Genomic DNA, 20,697 nt, shown 5'->3' with positions numbered 1-20,697 from the left:
CGGTGGAAACGTATCGCGGTTCTTCCCGCAGAGATTTAGACAGAAACTTCATGGAGTTTTCTGTTACAGTTATACCTATGGGGAAACCGCCAGCGTTTCCATAAATATAATTGACATGGTGTGATTTTCAAAACTGCACCAGTTTTGGAAATCGCGACGTGTCCGCATCACGGTTTTTATCATTAAGTGGGCATGGGATTCGCTAGAATCCCATCCACTTTACTATTACTATAAAATGCTGCAATTTTTCCCGCAGTGTTTCCGCTGTGGGAAAATCGTATTTCCATCTCGTGGGGCACTGGCCTAAGGTTAAGACTAGAGATGAGCGAACAGTAAAATGTTCGAGGTTCGATATTCGTTTCGAGTAGCCCCTCAATATTCGACTACTCAAATCAAATATCGAACCCTATTATAGTCTATGGGGGAAAATGCTCGTTTCAGGGGTAGGCAACGTTCGATCAAATTATACTTACCAAGTCCATGAAGCAGGGTCGGGCTGGATCCTCCGAGAAGTCTTCTCCTTACAGCGTCCCCGCAGCGTCTTCCGGCTCTTCATTCACTCTGCCAGGCATCGGGCCTGGGCAGAGCTGACTGCGCATGCCCGCACTACAAGCAGACATGCGCAGTCGGCTCTGGCCAGGCCCGATGCCTGGCAGAGTGAATGAAGAGCCGGAAGACGCCGCGGGGAAGCTGCACGGAGAAGACTTCTAAAGGTAGGAGAAGAACCAGCATTGATTGGCTGACTGTATAGCATTCGGCCAATCAATGCTGGTTCTGCATCGAACTTTTACATTCGAACAGCAAGTGGTACTCGATCGAGTATAAGTATTTCGAATACCGTAGTATTCAATCGAATACCTACTCGATCGAGTACTACTGGCTCATCTCTAATTAAGAGCCCACGTTGCGGAAAAGCAGCTTTTTTGTAGCAGATTTTGCTGCGTTTTTTGAGCCATGGGTAAGAGTGGCATGAAAAGGAATGGGAAATATAAAGGAAACACTTAGACGTTTCCCTTCTGTTAAATCCACTCCTGGCTTTGGCTTAAAAATTAAGCAAAAACTGCAACAAAAGAAGCTGCGTCTCCGCAATGTGGGGCCTAGCCTAAAAGTTCTATCTGATTTGGTACTACTTTGCATATCAATAGATAGATAGATGAAGAGATGGGCAAGAGAAAGATACAAAGAAATGACCATTAGGTATAATTCAGACACATGGGTAGACAGATCAATAGATAGACTTCACAATCCCTAATATTTGTACCAATGTCAGACCTCAATTCTTATCTGTTTTATAACTTACCTAAAAACACCATCATTTCAGTGCAACTAGTTGCCGTTGACTTACTGTAGACAGTTCAAGTAAAATTGCTTTTACTTTTCAATAAATCAAGCGAATAGATTTCATAGCCGCTGCCACCAGGATGCGCAGCGTTCCCAGAATGTCATAGAATATCGAAGGACCACTATGAAATAAATGGTTGTCATGTCCAGCTCACATCTCTGGAGAAGTAAACTACAGGACGCTGGATGTAATTGTTTCAGAACAGAATCTTTGTCATTTGTTCATGGCCACGGAGGACATCTGCATTTAGACAACACCAAGATACAGAGTTGTACTGTAGAAGAGCTCCCAGGACACTTGAGATACTGATCACTTTTGACTCCTGCAAAAATAAAAATAAAAATTAAGAAAACCTAAGATTCTAATATTAGATGTTCTGTATTGTATGGTCCCAAAATGCACAGAGTTTTTTCAGTGTTTTTTGGAATCTGTTCATTTCCGTCCTTAAATTTCCTATCTTACTTTTTTTAACAGGGTCATGTGAGAGATTTTAGGGCCCTGGGCTTGGAGAGGCCTAGACTATCTACTTATATATACCTAAGGCTGGGTTCACACTACTGCTGCTGTCCGCCCCAGGGTTTCCGTCGTAAACCCTGGGGAAACTGGACAGGGAACAATTTGCCGATGGTCAGCTTTAAAACCCATTCACTTGAATGGGTTTTTAAAGGTGACTGCTGGTGTCCGTACGCGGCCTTTCCACCTGGAAACCGTTTTTTTTTTTTGTTGTTGTTTTTTTTGTGCGGACACAATGACCTGCATGTACGACTTGGTGTCCATGCAAAAAACAAAAAACAGTTTCCAGGTAGAGAGGCCGCATACAGACATAAGCGGTCAAATGAATGGGTTTTAAAGCTGACCGCCCGCAAGCCATCCCCTGTCCAGGAAAACCCGGGGCGGACAGCGGCAGCAGTGTGATCGCCCCCTTACAGTTGTTAATACTTTGGCTCAAGGGCCCACAGAGGCCAATTCTCGGCCTTGACGTTGTATGTAAGCATGACGCTATCCCTTTACAAATCTTTCAGTATAAACAAACAATGAGTAAAATGACCCAAGGTTCACATCTACCATACAAGAAATTTGAACAAGTTCTGGATATGGGTGGTGGGAGAATAGCAGAAAATGGAAAAAAGATTCATTTTTATGGGACCCCCTCTTCTTTGTTATGTGATAAGAAATGTTGATTTTGGTTCTACAATTTCAGCTTAGCCTGTACATCATAGTTACATAGTAGATGAGGTTGGATGAAGACATCAGTCCATCAAGTCCAACCTATAACCCTACAATCCCCTACAGTGTTGATACAGCTGCCTGATCATGATGCAGTCATGGGCAAAATAATACAAAAACCTGGTGAGTTGTCCCAAGGGTCAAGTATACGTGAGCTCTTGGGTGATGGTGTCCTAACTATCCTTCCTTTAGCTTAAGAAATATAGATAATATTTACTCAGATCACCATAGACCACCCAAACCCAACATCTACTGGTGCCACATTTGGTTATCCTCTCATTGACTTCATGACTATCCCACCCTTAGTTGACATAGTAGATGAGGTTGGATGAAGACATCAGTCCATCAAGTCCATCCTATAGTTTGAAAAGAATAGAACATTTTTACATGTATCACCATAGACTTCCCCAACCCAGTATCTTCTCATTTTAGGGTATCTTTTTCCTTGTCGCTCCAGTATATTGTGGCCTGACCACTATGATATCCTAGACTTTCTTCTGGCCACTACTGTATGTGCATTGAGGTTATAACCATGACTAATGACAATATTCTTTTTCCTTTACCATAGCTGTGCACAAAGTGGAAACGCCAGGAGGAACAGCCACCAGCGAAAAATTACCCAACAAGAAGAGAGCTGCCAAAATCTGACAGACTTTACACCAGCTCGTGTGCCCAGCAACATGGATATATTCACTGCATACAATGAGACCCTGCAATGTTCCCATGAGTGTGTAAGGACCCCTGTCCCTGTCTACACAGATGAGGCATTACACCAAACTGGAGCGTATAAGACGACGTTCAATGGCAATAGGTGAGAGACTAACTGTCCTTACGGACTCAACACAGAATTTCTGTATTTTGTTCATTTTGAATCGATTCCAAGTTGTTTTTTCATGTTCTATTTTATTGTACGTGTATTATTATTTGTGTTCAGTGTTGTTTTATCATATAGGCCAGTGCAAGCTATTGTGATGTTTTGCGTGTTGGTGATGATCACTGCACCCTCCGATAATACATATACTACAAGGAAAGGAAGATAAGCCTCTAATATTCTCCTTTTGGTATTAAAATTAACACCCAGGCTAAAAAATTATTTTGTATTTTTCATATAAATATGTCCATAGTTCTCTGTCCAATTTTCTGATATAACTTTATGGCGGTCAGACCATTCTGGTCTGATCTTAGACTCCTCACAGACGAGCCTCCGGCAGAACCATTGTTGATTGGCCGAATGCTGTACTCTGTATGGCATTCGGCCAATCAACGCTGGTCAATGCATTCCTATGGGAAAAAGTCAGCTCCTGCATATCATAAGCTGACAGGGATCCCGATGTAATACAGTGACTTGGGCATGTTAGATGCCCCCAGACATGCTTCCCCTGCTGTCCCAGTTGCATTCCAGGGTGTTGGCATCATTTCCTGGGGTGTCATAGTGGACTTGGTGACTCTCCTGACTTGAATGGTGGGATCCCCTGAAACGAAGATTTTTTCCCCATAGACTATAATGGGGTTTGATATTTGTTCGAATAGTCGAATATTGAGCGGCTATTCGAAACGAATATTGAATATTTTACTGTTCGCTCATCTCTAATGATTATTAATATTATATTATTCAAGTGTGTTGTATTGGGGGCCTGTGTCAGAAAAGATTCCAATAAAGATATATCAAAAAATTAATGAGGACAGAAATCTGGGCCAGAAAAGGACACCATACCGACTTGTTTTTGTTTTTTTGTTTTTTTGCAAATAATTTCACATTTTTCACAACAATGAAAGAATATAAGACTATGAAGATAAATGAAGAGAGACGATCTGCGGACACTCCTCGAGCCTTAAAACATTCGTAGCTTTATTCCATATGAGTTAAAAGATAGTATACACAAAGTGTCCAAAAGAAAATACACACAGCTTCATCAGCTGATTTCCTCTCCGGTCCGGAGGCAAGATCTTGCACCTCCATAGAAGCCATAGGTAGTGGTAAGACGCAGCTCCTTTACCTTATATATCAATATAAGACTATATTTGCTATCAGGGTAGTAGAGCCATATAATATATTTATATATTTTAGGGTGAAATATATTGCATAGAAGCAAGTGTCCAAAAATGAATAAATAGGGTTCCATCATACTCCATAATAACCTCAGCTGAGATATCCACCATAAGTATAGGTGCTAGTGTATGTGAACTTAAAGAAGTTTCCAAAAAAGTATCACTAGGCATGTCCCTGTTCTTTAAAATATGGTGTAAAGATTTGTCATAAAACATAGATTACACTACTAAATAACTATCTCAAAGTTATATTAAAACTTTATTTCTTCTGATAGTCAGTCAGTCTATCTATCCATGTCACATCTATCTATCTATCTATCTATCTATCTATCTATCTGTCTGACTCCTGTCACTATCTATCTACATCAGTGGCGTAACTAGGAATAGCGGGGCCCCATGGTGAACTTTTGACATGGAGCCCCCCCCCCTTCCCACCAGACTGCCCCCCCCCACCTCGAACGAACCTGACTGACTGCTTTTCCCCCCTTCTTGCATTCCTGCATGCACTGCCTCATAGTGGCCCCTGTACACAGTATTATGCCCCATAGTGCCCCCCCCATTGCACACAGTACTATTATCCATAGTGGCCCCTGCACACAGTATTATACCCCATAGTGACCCCTGCGCACACAGTATGATGCCCCATAGTGGCCCCTGCACACAGTATTATGCCTCATAGTGGCCCCTGCACACAGTAGTATGTCCCATAGTGGCCCCTGCACACATTATTATGCTCCATAGTGGCCCCTGCACACAGTATTATACCCCATAGTGGCCCCTGCGCACACAGTATGATGCCCCATTGTGAACCACTCATGTTTTTTCAGACCCCAGAGTATAGTAATCGGAGACCCAGGGGAAGATACAAACATAAAAAAACACTGTTACTTACCTCTCCATACCTCTGGAGCACTGCCCACTGATGTTGGCCATCTTCAATGATGTAGGGACATCACGTAAGCCAGGGCTTATGTCAAGACGCATAATGACGGAGCCCCGGCCCACATGACGTCTAGGACGTCACCAAGTATGCCTGAAGGCTGCCGGAGCCAGGAGTGGTAAGTAAGTGTGTTTTTTTATGTTCCCTCACCTCTTCTGGGCCTCCAATCATTATACTCGGGGGTCTGATAAGACCCCTCGAGTATAATGATAGCAGTGTTTGTTGGGTTCTTGGGCCTATGGCCTCATTTACAGATCCTGGATCCTGTTACGCCCCTGGTTTATATCCTTTCTTCTTCTGTTTCATGTCTATCTATCTATCTATCTATCTATCTATCTATCTATCTATCTATCTATCTATCTATCTATCATCTATCTATCTATCTATCTATCTATCTCTCCCTGTGTCTATCTATCTATCTATCTATCTATCTATCTATCTATCTATCTATCTATCTATCTATCATCTATCTATACATCTATCTATCTATCTATCATCTATCTATACATCTATCTATCTATCTATCTATCTCCTATCTATCTATCTATCTATCTATCTTCATCTATGGACATCTCTAAAAATGGTCCAGAGGTGGTAGTTGCCAAAGGCTCCTCTGCTATATAAGATACTGATATCCTAAAATGCATGGTTATAGATTTCACACAATTTTAGCATTCTAGTTCCAAAAATAGCTATAAATAACTAACACAACCAACAAAATCTATGTAAAGTTTAATGAACTGAGCACAGATCCTATTCTTATTTATCAGCCTAGGAGCTTCATTATCAATGCATGACAATAAATGTGAGTTTAGAGCTGAAATAAAAGATATAACTGTGGTTTGATATAGGGTACAATATAATTTAATGATAATATAATAATAGTTAATTTGTATCTCAAGTCAGGAACATTTTCATTATACTGAAATGAGAATTAGAATTTTTAGTATGAAGGCTCATATTAGAGACAAGGTAGTTCTTATTATTCCCGTGCCATCATTTTTGTAATATTACATATTATATTATTTTTATACTTTTTAGCTTTGTTTTTTCTTGATCAACAAATACATTTCAGTAACTATTAATTTAACAACAGTGTGATAAAAGCAACTAATAAATGAGCTCATGTTGTGGAAATAACCATATATACAAGATCCTTCCTTATATAAAACAGCAGATACACAGATGTAGCAGAGTTAACCTCAACTTCTGCCAGAACTCTTAGCATAGTTAATAGGGATTCCAAGGATATTGGTGGCCTTTGGCTACCCATGAGCTGTTGTGTGCTGCAACCTTTCCATTGTTTACCTTGGTCCATGTATACTATATACTTAGTAGCAGCTGTAATTTACATTCCAGCTATTTCTCATTTACACAGGACCTTTCACTACCTCCACCAATTCTTACTCTTTATACCCTTCAATTGATGCCGTTTCACTGATTCCAGTGCAGTTAGAATTTTTCTCTAGCCCCAACTGTTCCTGATCAATCAATTCTGTTGTTTTTGGCACCCAAAATACTAATATCATGCGGGTAGTTGCTGCCAAAGCAAACAAGATGGGGTGGGTCAATAGATGCAAACAAACTGTAGTTCTGCCACTTCATAAATCACTAAAGATGGGCAAACCTCAGAAGATTCATTTCATCCTGTGTTCTGACTAATCAAACTTATGGTTTGCTCCGAACTTGTTCAGATAGGAAGAAAAACTGTTATATTCTGGGGTCTCTTGTGCAGGGACATAACTTGAGGGGGTGCAGAGGGTGCAGTCGCATCAGGGCCCAGGAGCCTTAGGGGGCCCATAAGCACTGGCATCAGTATTGAGATTGCATCTTCCATCTGGCCCATTAGCCAAGGAGACCCACAGATTACCCTAAACACACTTTGGGCCCCTTCACACGGCTGATACGCTGGCTGCTTTAGACCGTGTAAACGTTCCGTAGCAGCGGCGACTAAAGCAGATCGCATTGTTTTCTATGGGAGCCGGCAGATGCGCGCTCGCCATAGAAATGAATGGGCTGCTTTTTCCATTCATTTCTATGGGGAGCGCACCCATAGAAAACAATGGGAACTGCTTTAGACGCCGCTGCTACGGAACGTTTACACGGTCTAAAGCAGCCAGCATATCAGCCGTGTGAAGGGGCCCTAAGGCTGCCTTCACATGGAGTTACGCCGGGCTTGTAAAAATCCTCATTCACAGCCGTACACGCGAGCGCTGCGGAAGGCTCCCAAACACTTCCCATTCACTTCAATGGGAGCGCTCTTATAAAGCCGGCGTTACGAGCGCTCCCATTGAAGTGAATGGGAAGTGTTCGGGAGCCTTCTGCAGCGCTCACGTGTACGGCTCTGAATGAGGATTTTTACAAGCCCAGCGTTACTCCGTGTGAAGGTAAACTAAGGTGGATTAAACTCCTTAGCACCAGTAACCATCACGATCAAGAATTCTCTGTAGGGATGAGGTAGGGGCCCTGGACAAAAGATTGCACCGTACCCACAAGACGTTAGTTAGACCATTGCTATTGAGACCCCAGAGTATAATAACTGGAGGCTCAGGGCAGGTGACAAAAATTAGAAAACATTTATACTCACCTTCCTTTACCTCTCCTGGGTCTCCTCCAGCCATCTGTGTACGCCTCCTTGTGGTGTCTGGCCATCTTCTGAGACATCATGCACCCACGGTCACTGCTGAGGCACGCCGAACATCATGACACTATGAGGAGGCACCAGATTATAATAATATACCGGCAGCAGCTAATTTGGAATATTTGGGTCACATCATGTTAGTTGTGACCATGTCTACCAATAACCTGTCAGATCACACATGAAATATTATGCTCAGTTTTTGGCACCGGTGCACAAGAAAGGCATAGCACAGCTTGAGTTGGGTTATAGAGCACCCAGAAATAAAATCCAAATAAAATCTTTTCATTGTGTTACAGGTTATAGCTACTAGATGGATAGAAGTACCATACGAGTATGTGTGTGTGTCTTTTTTCATTCTTGCAAGCTTTATGACTATGTTACTATGATATGTCACATTTAGATGGACCAAGGTAAACAGTGAAAAAGCAGCTTTTGCACAAATGCCCCTTAAACGGCCCATTAAAAACAATCAATCGGCATGGATGCCTAGAATTTGTTCCCCACCAATCTGATATTGATGGCCAATCCTTAGACTGCGGTGGTCTCAAAAAAAAAACCTTGAGGCTAAGGCCCTACATGTTGGGTCTACTGTGAGATGTCACCATGAACCCACAACAGCAAGTCAAATATGCTGGTGTAATTCCCAGGTGACCTTTGCATTGCAAAGATTAAAAAACCCCATGCAAACGCAACAACAATAGACATGATGCTAATCTGAATCCCACAGCGCATGACATTTTGCACTGAAGATTTGTTTCTACAGTGCGGAGATGGGATTTCTTTAACGGTACGGTGAATTACCAGAGTGTTATACTTAGCACCATACCGCTGCTTTACTTAACGCCATGCTACTACTACAAGCACAGCACAACATAAGGTTGCGTAGAGTCTGATGAAGCCACTTAGGCCAAAACGTCACTTCTGATTTTTGTGTTGCCTGTGGATTATACTAATTCTATCACTTATCTGCATCATACTAAGACAGTCCTGAAGTTTTTTTCTATTTGTTCAACCGGGTTTGGACCCAACCTTGAAAAACACATTCATCTGTTATCTATCACAAGATTGTCATGGTTATATGTACAGTATATTAGTTTAAAGTTCGGTCCTGTATTAATGTTCACCACTAGAGATGAGCGAGTACTGTTCGAAACGGCAGTTTCGAATAGCACGCACCCATAGGAATGAATGGAGCCGGCCGGCACGCAGACGGGGCCGGCGTCCTGCCGTTTAACCCCCTACGTGCCGGCTGCGTCCATTCATTCCTATGGGTGCGTGCTATTCGAAACTGCCGTTTCGAATAGTACTCGCTCATCTCTATTCACCACATTTGCTATGACTTTGAAAAACAACTCCACCCAAATATAACTCGAGAACTAACTTTCGAAAAGAATTTTCCATCCTGACAATCAGCCGGTCTTCTCCTGTGAATTTTGCTGAGCTGCTGAAGAGAAACTCTCTTAGAACTGTCTGGTGTGAGATATATGGAAAATAAACTCAATATAAAATTGAGTCTGAGAAATAAAAATGTTCCTGAATTTTTTTATATATATACAGTCCTATGAAAAAGTTTGGGCACCCCTATTAATCTTAATCATTTTTAGTTCTAAATATTTTGGTATTTGCAACAGCCATTTCAGTTTGATATATCTAATAACTGATGGACACAGTAATATTTCAGGATTGAAATGAGGTTTATTGTACTAACAGAAAATGTGCAATATGCATTAAACCAAAATTTGACCGGTGCAAAAGTATGGGCACCTCAACAGAAAAGTGACATTAATATTTAGTACATCCTCCTTTTGCAAAGATAACAGCCTCTAGTCGCTTCCTGTAGCTTTTAATCAGTTCCTGGATCCTGGATAAAGGTATTTTGGACAAACAATTCAAGTTCAGTTAAGTTAGATGGTCGCCGAGCATGGACAGCCCGCTTCAAATCATCCCACAGATGTTCAATGATATTCAGGTCTGGGGACTGGGATGGCCATTCCAGAACATTGTAATTGTTCCTCTGCATGAATGCCTGAGTTGATTTGGAGCAGTGTTTTGGATCATTGTCTTGCTGAAATATCCATCCCCGGCGTAACTTCAACTTCGTCACTGATTCTTGAACATTATTCTCAAGAATCTGCTGATACTGAGTGGAATCCATGCGACCCTCAACTTTAACAAGATTCCCGATGCCGGCATTGGCCACACAGCCCCAAAGCATGATGGAACCTCCACCAAATTTTACAGTGGGTAGCATGTGTTTTTCTTGGAATGCTGTTTCTTTTTGGACGCCATGCATAACGCCTTTTTTTTTTATAACCAAACAACTCAATTTTTGTTTCCAAAATGAAGCTGCCTTGTCCAAATGTGCTTTTTCATACCTCAGGCAACTCTATTTGTGGCGTACGTGCAGAAACGGCTTCTTTCTCATCACTCTCCCATACAGCTTCTATTTGTGCAAAGTGCGCTGTATAGTTGACCGATGCACAGTGACACCATCTGCAGCAAGATGATGCTGCAGCTCTTTGGAGGTGGTCTGTGGATTGTCCTTGACTGTTCTCACCATTCTTCTTCTCTGCCTTTCTGATATTTTTCTTGGCTTGCCACTTCTGGGCTTAACAAGAACTGTCCCTGTGGTCTTCCATTTCCTTACTATGTTCCTCACAGTGGAAACTGACAGGTTAAATCTCTGAGACAGCTTTTTGTATCCTTCCGCTGAACAACTATGTTGAACAATCTTTGTTTTCAGATCATTTGAGAGTTGTTTTGAGTAGCCCATGATGCCACTCTTCAGAGGAGATTCAAATAGTAGAACAACTTGCAATTGGCCACCTTAAATACCTTTTCTTATGATTGGATACATCTGGCTATGAAGTTCAAAGCTCACTGAGGTTACAAAACCAATTTTGTGCTTCAGTAAGTCAGTAAAAAGTAGTTAGGAGTATTCAAATCAATAAAATGATAAGGGTGCCCATACTTTTGCACTGGTCAAATTTTGGTTTAATGCATATTGCGCATTTTCTGTTAGTACAATAAACCTCATTTCAATCCTGAAATATTACTGTGTCCATCAGTTATTAGATATATCAAACTGAAATGGCTGTTGCAAACACCAAAATATTTAGAACTAAAAATGATTAAGATTAATAGGGGTGCCCAAACTTTTTCATAGGACTGTATATTTTTTTTGTTATGGAATTGATGGCACTATTTTCAGCATCTCAGCAAGTAAATGAGATTTTCTTTTCTGAAAATCTTATGCCAGTAATTTTTTGCCATTGACCTTTTCGGAACTGGATATTTTTTAAACATATTTTTTTTTACTTCTTTTTTGTGCACACGTAATTTAACTATTAATGGATTTTATTGGTGTTCGTGTAACATATGATTTGTTCAAGTGATAACATTTTGCAGAAAAACTTTTGCCAGCAGTACCACAAGTAACCACAGGCTATGCTGTTAGTCAAAAAATTATTCTCGAGCATCCGAATACTCTAAAGCCCCAATCTCAGGAGTGCTACTGGAGTGTTTGATAACTTGTCTAAAAAAAAAACCGTTGTTTTATTAGGTAAAAATTATTTTGCTTCCATCAATGTTCACTGATATTTGTTGATCAAAATAAAACAAAGTCTTGACAATTTTTGAAAATATTTTTGGACACATTGGTCCCCAAACAACGTACAAATTCCCGTCAAAAATTTTTAAAGCTGCTCATTGCCGCCAATTAAATTTCAATTTTATCAGAGTTGACTTCAGAATGAGAAAAACAAATTGGTCCAATTGGTTGCATTGGCCAACTCTGAAATTTTTGTTACAGTTTTTTTTTTTTTTAATTCAATAAGGCTTGATATGTTTTCTGAATTTAGATACAGGATAAATACACCCATACAGAGTCTAAATGCTACCTCTTTAAGTTTCCTGGTTGGTTACATATTCTTGCATTAAAAAAATTATTTAACCTACAATAGTAGATCCTAATAAATCTAAGATTTAAAACTATTGTATCTATTCAACGGAAAATTTTTACATGTAGTTATGTTTAGTGGAATTGCTTGTGTGTTCGCTTATTTTTTTAGTGAGTAAGTTACTTGATCTTTTTAATCTTGCTCTTTAAGGCTTACTTTATTGGACTGGAATTTTTGTTGGTTGAAGAAGAAATTCAATGGTGTATATGTGCAGTATAAGCAATACTAACACTATAGTGAGAACTGTCCTTGGTTATGGCAGATACTTGAGTCTTTCTGGAAAACCTCTACAACCCCAACCCATTGTGTTTTTGAGAACCTTGGATAGTGAAAAGCTATTAAAGATATTGTCAGTGAGGGATCATAATTAAAGCTCAATATGTCACAGCAATAATGGATCTTATCTTCATGACATCTGCAAGACTACACAAGGATGAGCAACAGAATACACTGTAATGGTAACGACCAAGCATATTACAAATAACATTGAATTTTTGTGTGGACTTTTTGAAGTTTGCCAAGAAGTATAACTTAAACTGCATCCCAATAACATGTTATTGTTATTGCTATAATTTTTATATTATATTTGTATTTTTATATTACTCAGTGGTTTGTATGGCTTATTACTGTAGTTTGTATGACTTATTTGATTCATGTACATAGTCATCAATAGATCATTGACATAGTAGCATACCGTGTTTCCCCCCAAATAAGACAGTGTCTTATATTAAATTGTCATCCTAAATATAGGACCTGTCTTATTTTCGGGGGCGTCTTATGACAACCGGCAGTCATGCCGGCACTTCCTTCGCGGAGCTCCGGCATGACTGCCGGTTGTAGGTAGTATAGGGGAGGGGGGGAAGGTATCCTACTTACCTTTCCCATCTTCATAGAAGCGCTGGTGCTGCTGTTCATCCCGGCAGCGGAAGTGGTGGGCGGGGCTTAGCGAGGCTTCTGGCGGTTGCACCAGAGACCCTCATTTCACTGGCATTGCAGCCAGCTGGATGCTGTGCACTGTGCTCCATGTGCACAGTAAAGGTGTCTGCTGCCTCTGCCTCTGGGATGAGCTGGGAGAGCTGACTCCCCGCAGCATATGCACAGCGGTCATCTCCCAGCTTATCCTACAGCAGCAAGGACAGTGGATACAACAGCAGGGGCAGTAGCTGGCTTTCCTGTGCACACGGAAGACATTGCACAGTGTTCAGCCGGTTGCAATGGTTTTTGATCATGCCTTATTTTCAGGGGTTGCCTTATATTAGGCAATTCTACAACAATAAACCCCATGCCTTACTTTCAGGGATGTCCTACTATCGGGGAAACACGGTAGTAATAATACAGTAGATCAGATTGGATAGAGACACCAAATAGTCCATCAAATCTAACCTAGAAACTTTCCAAGCTGATCCAGAGGAAGACAAAAAAACCCACTAACGTTAATCGCCCCATGAGAGAAAAAGATTCATCCAAATTCCAAATATGGAAGTTGTAATAAGTCCTTTGATCAAAATCATATGCCAGAATTTTTGTAAATTACTGTAAAGAAGCCCTTTACTGATGACTATAAGCCCTTTACTGCGCCTTATCTCCACTTTGTGGGTTTCCATCTTGTGCCCAAGAAACTGCACAGGAGACGGAAACCCAGCAGTCAGTGTCCACCCGTGAGTGTCTTGTGCCTCTCCGTGGTGAAACCGGTTTTTTTAACCAGACACAAAGTCCTACATGTCTGACTTTGTGTCCGGTTAAAAAAAAAACAGCTTCGCGGTGGAGAGGCAGAAGACACTCACGGGCGGACGCTCTGCAATGGGTTTGAAAACTTACTGCCGGTTTCTGTCTCCTGTCGAGTTTCTCGGGCAGAAGACAGAAACCTACAAAGTGGAGACTGGGCGCAGGTGTGAACCCGCTCTTAGTGGATGCCCTTTTGTCATGACTACAGGCCCTGGTATATAGATATTATTGATAATCTCTCTGTACTGTCCATTCATATATTTGAACAACTTTTATGTGAAGTAAAATACCCCAAGTGTTATAGCCTGTCATACATTAATATTAGGCACACACTAAGCCAACAAAAAGGTTATAAAGTTAGACAAAAGGAATAAAGATGCACCAGATTTATCAACTATATGAGCCACTGCAACACAGTTCAGACTGCCTGGATTTATACATTACACAGGGTTAGAAAATCTACCTTACTGTTTGTATGTGCTATAACATTTTCAAGGACTTCGTATAGTTTGCTGATGATAAGTTTTTGTAGAGAATTTACAGGACAATAATTTACCAAAAAAAAAACATTTAGAACTAAAATGTATCTCATTTACATTACATGGGAGTGTTGTCATTACAATTCTGGGATATTATTACTTTGCACAAAAGGGCATTACAGTGGTTTCTCTATTTTAGACTTATAACATACCGATGTAGCAAACACCAACATTAGTTTGATGCCTAGATTTTACACTGAATAAACTATATTGCAAATAAAATATCTAATAAACAACATTCATGAACTTGGTCTTCAGTTTGTACAGTTTCTACCTTGTACAATCTCATCAGTGTATAGTATGATAAGAAATGTATAAAACGGTAATTTACAAGACATCTATTTAATGGTTAAAATATTATGTCTAAGTTAGACACTCATGAGATTAATGTGTGTAAAAACTTATAGTGGCACGTGTGACCCATATGGTTCTATCATGGATTAATTTGAAACAAATTTTATCATGTTGCAAGCGTAATTTTTAAAATTTTTGCTCAAATTTTATAAACTATAAATTCATGCATTTTTTAACACTTTTGATAAATCTCCCCTAAAGGACATTAGTGTGGGCAACAACCTAGATTGAAATCACTGATGAGAGTGTTTTAATATTACAGTACATGGTGCAAAATTCATTGAATTAAAATAACGTGAATCACCTTCTCATTTAGTTATCAGAGTAAGAGTCATTCTATTCAATCTCCTCTTGCCCCCAGCACAGAACACAATTCTAATACTGCTAGTAGTGCTAGTAGTGCAATTCCCCAGTGGCTGCTGCTAGAACCAGGAAGAAGGGAAGACAGAGACAGTGAGTCCTAAACTTGACCCAGCCCCTGTCCCTACCTACTTGCCACACTGTCCTAATGACAGGAGCAACTTGGCAACAATCCCTTCTCTGAAATAAATGTCACATACATTAAGACAGGACAAACAACACAGAAGCGAAGTCAGCAAGCCAAGTCAAAGCCAGAGAGACAAAGCAGTACAAAATTGTAATCCAAAAGAGAAGTCACAAGGGAATCCAAAGGTAAGAGGTCAGTAACACAATAGTAGCAGAAAGAGAATCTTAGCAGGGATAAAGTCACAGGACAGAGTCACAATAGTCAGCAAACCTGTGTGGGCTGCCCCAGACTCGACCGGTAGACAGGCTGTCAATCACACAGACAAGGCTAAGATTAACTATTTCATGGACAGAGGGAAACAAGGTGCAGGAGATGGGTGTGGAGGAAATTCAATTACAGAGGGGAAGTAATAGAGCAGCATTCAAACAGAGCAACAAAAAACTCTAGGCAAAGAATCAAACTGAACAAGGCTCCAGCGTCCGGGCGGAGGGAGAACCGATCAGGCAGAGATGTTACAAATACATCCATTGGCCGTAATAAGACATCATTGAGGCCGAGAGCATGTTGTAATATTAGTGATAAGTGAAAGTCCTAAACAAGGGCTTCAGTACAGTAGCCATAAATTCACAGTATTCACTGCCATTGCACAGGGTTGAGGTTTTTAACCAATTTTGCAATGAACATCTAAGTTTAATACAGGGAGAATTGTCATAGGCTCCAGACATTACTGCCAAAGCTTTATTATGGAGAAGAATTAGAGCCAATAATTTATAAAAAGATAAAATAATCCAATATTTCCTAAAATAATGAAGCAGAAAAGTATCCACAAAGCAGGTACAGGTTTGATTTTACATTGTAAAATGTGTAAAGGACAATGTCAAGCAACAACAGTCTACTAACATTAAAGTTATCCCAAATTCTAAACTCAACTGAATAAAACATTTTTAGTTTAGTGTTCAGAGGTCCAGCTTTTATTTCATGTGTGCATTATCACCTATCCCCATCCGAAGTTCTGCTACACCACAGAGCACTGTGCTTGATAGATCATATCAACTACACCATCTGTTATTCTCCCCCAAGCTACTGCCTCTGTTCTTGCTGTGTTGCCAAAAGAAGAGAAGTTTGATTGCGGCTACACACAGGCCGTGGACAACAATCAATCCCTTGGAAGTGTAATGATAATGTGATACATGTTTAGATCCCGGAGTGACCTAATGTATGAATAGATATGAGGAACGAAAGAATTGCTATAGGCACATTATCATAAAAGACAGTCATACATAGACTTTCAGGTTCATCTGGGGAATGGATTTATTAAAAAATGCTTTGAGTGTTAAATAATTGTTTTCAATTTAGGGAATAAATAGACAAATAGATAGATAGATAGATAGATAGATAGATAGATAGATAGATAGATAGATAGATAGATAGATAGATAGATACAGTCCTATGAAAAAGTTTGGGCACCCCTATTAATCTTAATCATTTTTAGTTCTAAATATTTTGGTGTTTGCAGCAGCCATTTCAGTTTGATATATCTAATAACTGATGGACACAGTAATATTTCAGGATTGAAATGAGGTTTATTGTACTAACAGAAAATGTGTAATATGCATTAAACCAAAATTTGACCTGTGCAAAAGTATGGGCACCTCAACGGAAAAGTGACATTAATATTTAGTAGATCCTCCTTTTGCAAAGATAACAGCCTCTAGTCGCTTCCTGTAGCTTTTAATCAGTTCCTGGATCCTGGATGAAGGTATTCTGGACCATTGCTCTTTACAAAACAATTCAAGTTCAGATAAGTTTGATGGTCGCCGAGCATGATGGTCGCCGAGCCCGCTTCAAATCATCCCACAGATGTTCAATGATATTCAGGTCTGGGGACTGGGATGGCCATTCCAGAACATTGTAATTGTTCCTCTGCATGAATGCCTGAGTCGATTTGGAGCGGTGTTTTGGATCATTGTCTTGCTGAAATATCCATCCCCGGCGTAACTTCAACTTCGTCACTGATTCTTGAACATTATTCTCAAGAATCTGCTGATACTGAGTGGAATCCATGTGACCCGCAACTTTAACAAGATTCCCGGTGCCGGCATTGGCCAAACAGCCCCAAAGCATGATGGAACCTCCACCAAATTTTACAGTGGGTAGCAAGTGTTTTTCTTGAAATGCTGTTTTTTTGGACGCCATGCATAACGCCTTTTTGTATGACCAAACAACTCAATTTTTGTTTCCTCAGTCCACAGGACCTTCTTCCAAAATGAAGCTGCCTTGTCCAAATGTGCTTTGCCATACCTCAGGCAACTCTATTTGTGGCGTACGTGCAGAAACGGCTTCTTTCTCATCACTCTCCCATACAGCTTCTCCTTGTGCAAAGTGCGCTGTATTGCTGACTGATGCACAGTGACACCATCTGCAGCAAGATGATGCTGCAGCTCTTTGGAGGTGGTCTGTGGATTGTCCTTGACTGTTCTCACCATTCTTCTTCTCTGCCTTTCTGATATTTTTCTTGTCCTGCCACTTCTGGGCTTAACAAGAACTGTCCCTGTGGTCTTCCATTACCTTACTATGTTCCTCACAGTGGAAACTGACAGGTTAAATCTCTGAGACAACTTTTTGTATCTTTCCCCTGAACAACTATGTTGAACAATCTTTGTTTTCAGATCATTTGAGAGCGGGCTGTCCATGCTCAGCGACCATCACACTTAACTGAACTTGTATTGTTTTGTAAAGAGGAATGGTCCAAAATACCTTCATCCAGGATCCAGGAACTGATTAAAAGCTACAGGAAGCGACTAGAGGATGTTATCTTTTCAAAAGGAGGATCTACTAAATATTAATGTCACTTTTCTGTTGAGGTGCCCATACTTTTGCACCGGTCAAATTTTGGTTTAATGCATATTGCACATTTTCTGTTAGTACAATAAACCTCATTTCAATCCTGAAATATTACTGTGTCCATCAGTTATTAGATATATCAAACTGAAATGGCTGTTGCAAACACCAAAATATTTAGAACTAAAAATGATTAAGATTAATAGGGGTGCCCAAACTTTTTCATAGGACTGTAGATGATAGATAGATGATAGATAAATAGATAGATAGATAGATAGATAGATAAATAGATAGATAGATAGGAGATAGATAGATAGATAAATAGATAGATATAGATAGATAGATAGATAGATAGATAGAAGATAGATAGATAGATAGATAGATAGATAGATAGATAGATAGATAGATAGATTTGAATTAGATAGATAGATAGATAGATAGATAGATAGATAGATAGATTTGAATTAGATAGATAGATAGATAGATAGATAGATAGATAGAGATAGACTGATTTAAGATGATAGATAGAAGATAAATAGATGCTTTGTTTGGTACATAATTGTTTCCTATTGAACAATAAGTGCACATAGCTAACTAGCTAGCTAGATTTAAGTTACTTTAGATTGATGGATAGATAGAAGATACTATAGACAGATGCATAGATGGATTTTTAGATAGATAGATAGATTAGATAGATAGATAGATAGATAGATAGATAGATAGATAGATAGATAGATAGATAGATAGATAGATGAGAGATCATAAATAGATCAATACATAGATTTATATCAGGTAGGCAGCTAAATAAATATATAAAACAATCCGGTCTGCCAGCAACTTGTATAGATGGAAAATGTCCTTTTATTGGAAAAGCAGTACACCACGTATCAGTCCTCACAGGAACCTTTCTCAAGTGAATGTGTGAGGACCGATACATGTTGTACTTTTTTTCCAATAGGCTGAAGCCCCACGTTGCGGAAACACAGTTTTTTTGTTGTAGATTTTGTTGTGTTTTTTTTTTTTTTTTTTAGCCAAAGTCAGGAGTTGATTGAGCAGATGGTAGACCTATAAGAGCTTCTATATATTTGCCATTCCTTTTGTAGCCACTCCTAGGTTTGGCTAAAAAAAAACACAGCAAAATCTGCAGCAGATGAAGCTGTATTTCCACAACATGGGGCCTCAGCCTAAAGGACATGTTCCATCTACGCAAGTTGCTGGCAGACTGGATTGTTTTTTCTATTAGGTACCCCTTTGGTTGGAGATGGGTTTCTGCCATGCAATTTATGGGATGATACCCAGATTTTCTGGTGCTGCTACAATTGTTTTTTTTTAGATAGATCAATAGATAGATATTGATAGATAAATATCCAGACAGATACAGTAGATAAGCCTATGGGCATCATCTGGAGGTCTTATCTGCAGAAGTTTTCATATAGAGGTACAAAAGTATTAAGTCTAAGGCCCCATACTGCAGAAACGCTGCTTTTTTTTTTTGCTGCAAATTTTGCAGCATTTTTATTTTTATTTTTATTTTTTGAGACAAAGCTAGTAGTGGCTACAAAAGGAATGGGAGATATCTAGGATACACTTATACTTGTCCCTTCTGCTGAATCCGTTATTGGCATTGGTGCAAAAAAACGCAGCAAAATCTACAACAAAAAAAGTAGCTTTTCCGCAATTTGGGGCCTAAGACTAAATAAAGTTCTTTTTTATCCTCTGTCCACAAGATAGGGAAATGGATCGGGACAAGCTATTGGACCCCACTGATCACAAAAACAAGGGTCTTATAGGACAGGAGGTCAAGTATACACATTATATTTAATTCTACCGATAAAGATAGTCCAATTGTATAATCAAGTTCCCTTCAGCAAACTAATAGAGATAGACAGTTATTTCCTACCCTGTGAATAGAATATAGATTTTAATTACTAGAATACCATCTAAGGCTAAGCCCCAAGGGCCAGAACCGCCTCGCTAAAGCGCTGCAGGAACAACCGCGGCGTGAACACATTACGGTTCTTCCGGCTACGCTTTGAACAGAAAGTTCATGGAGTTTTCCTCCGCAGACCTTCTGTTACAATTATACCTATGGGAAAGCCGCCGGCGTTTCCGTAGACATAATTGACCTGCTGCGATTTTCAAAACGCCAACGGTTTTGGAAAGCACAGCGTGTCCGCCCTGATTTTTTTCCATAAAGTGGGCATGAGATTCACATGAATCCCATCCACTTTGCAAGTACTGTACAACTCCGCGATTTTTCCCGCGCCGCGGCCAAATCGCATTGTTTCCGGCCCGTGGGGCCCCGACCTAAAGCTGAGGCCCACCATTGCAGAAATGCAGCTTTTTTGTTGCAGATTTTGTTGCAGTTTTTTGAGCCAAAGCCAAGAGTGGATTGAGCAGAAGGCAGAAGTATAAGAACTTCCTATACATTTCCCATTCCGTTTTGTAGATGATCTTGGCTTTGGCTCAAAAAACCACACAAAAAAAAGCTGTGTTTCTGCAACAAAGGGCTTTAGCCTAAAGTTGAGGCCCCTTGTTGGCCTAAGGCCCCATGTTGCGGAAACGCTGTTTTTTTTTTTGTTGCTGTTTTTTG

At 40.0% G+C, this 20,697-nt stretch overlaps 1 protein-coding gene across 4 annotated transcripts in view; it reads left to right on the top strand.

Moving 5' to 3' along the window:
- AJAP1 (adherens junctions associated protein 1) overlaps nucleotides 1-20,697 on the top strand; it is a 235,316-nt gene that overhangs the window by 192,636 nt on the left and 21,983 nt on the right. For all 4 annotated transcript variants that reach the window (XM_075279811.1, XM_075279810.1, XM_075279813.1 and 1 more), the window contains one exon: nucleotides 3,138-3,380. In XM_075279811.1, coding sequence (XP_075135912.1) covers nucleotides 3,138-3,380 — 243 coding nt within the window. The remainder of the gene's footprint in view (nucleotides 1-3,137; nucleotides 3,381-20,697) is intronic.

The sequence above is a fragment of the Leptodactylus fuscus genome, chromosome 6 (assembly GCF_031893055.1).
Source record: "Leptodactylus fuscus isolate aLepFus1 chromosome 6, aLepFus1.hap2, whole genome shotgun sequence".
In the NCBI taxonomy this organism is placed as follows: domain Eukaryota; kingdom Metazoa; phylum Chordata; class Amphibia; order Anura; family Leptodactylidae; genus Leptodactylus; species Leptodactylus fuscus.
Note: the sequence above shows the minus strand (reverse complement) of the source record. Positions and strands in the feature narration are given on the sequence as shown.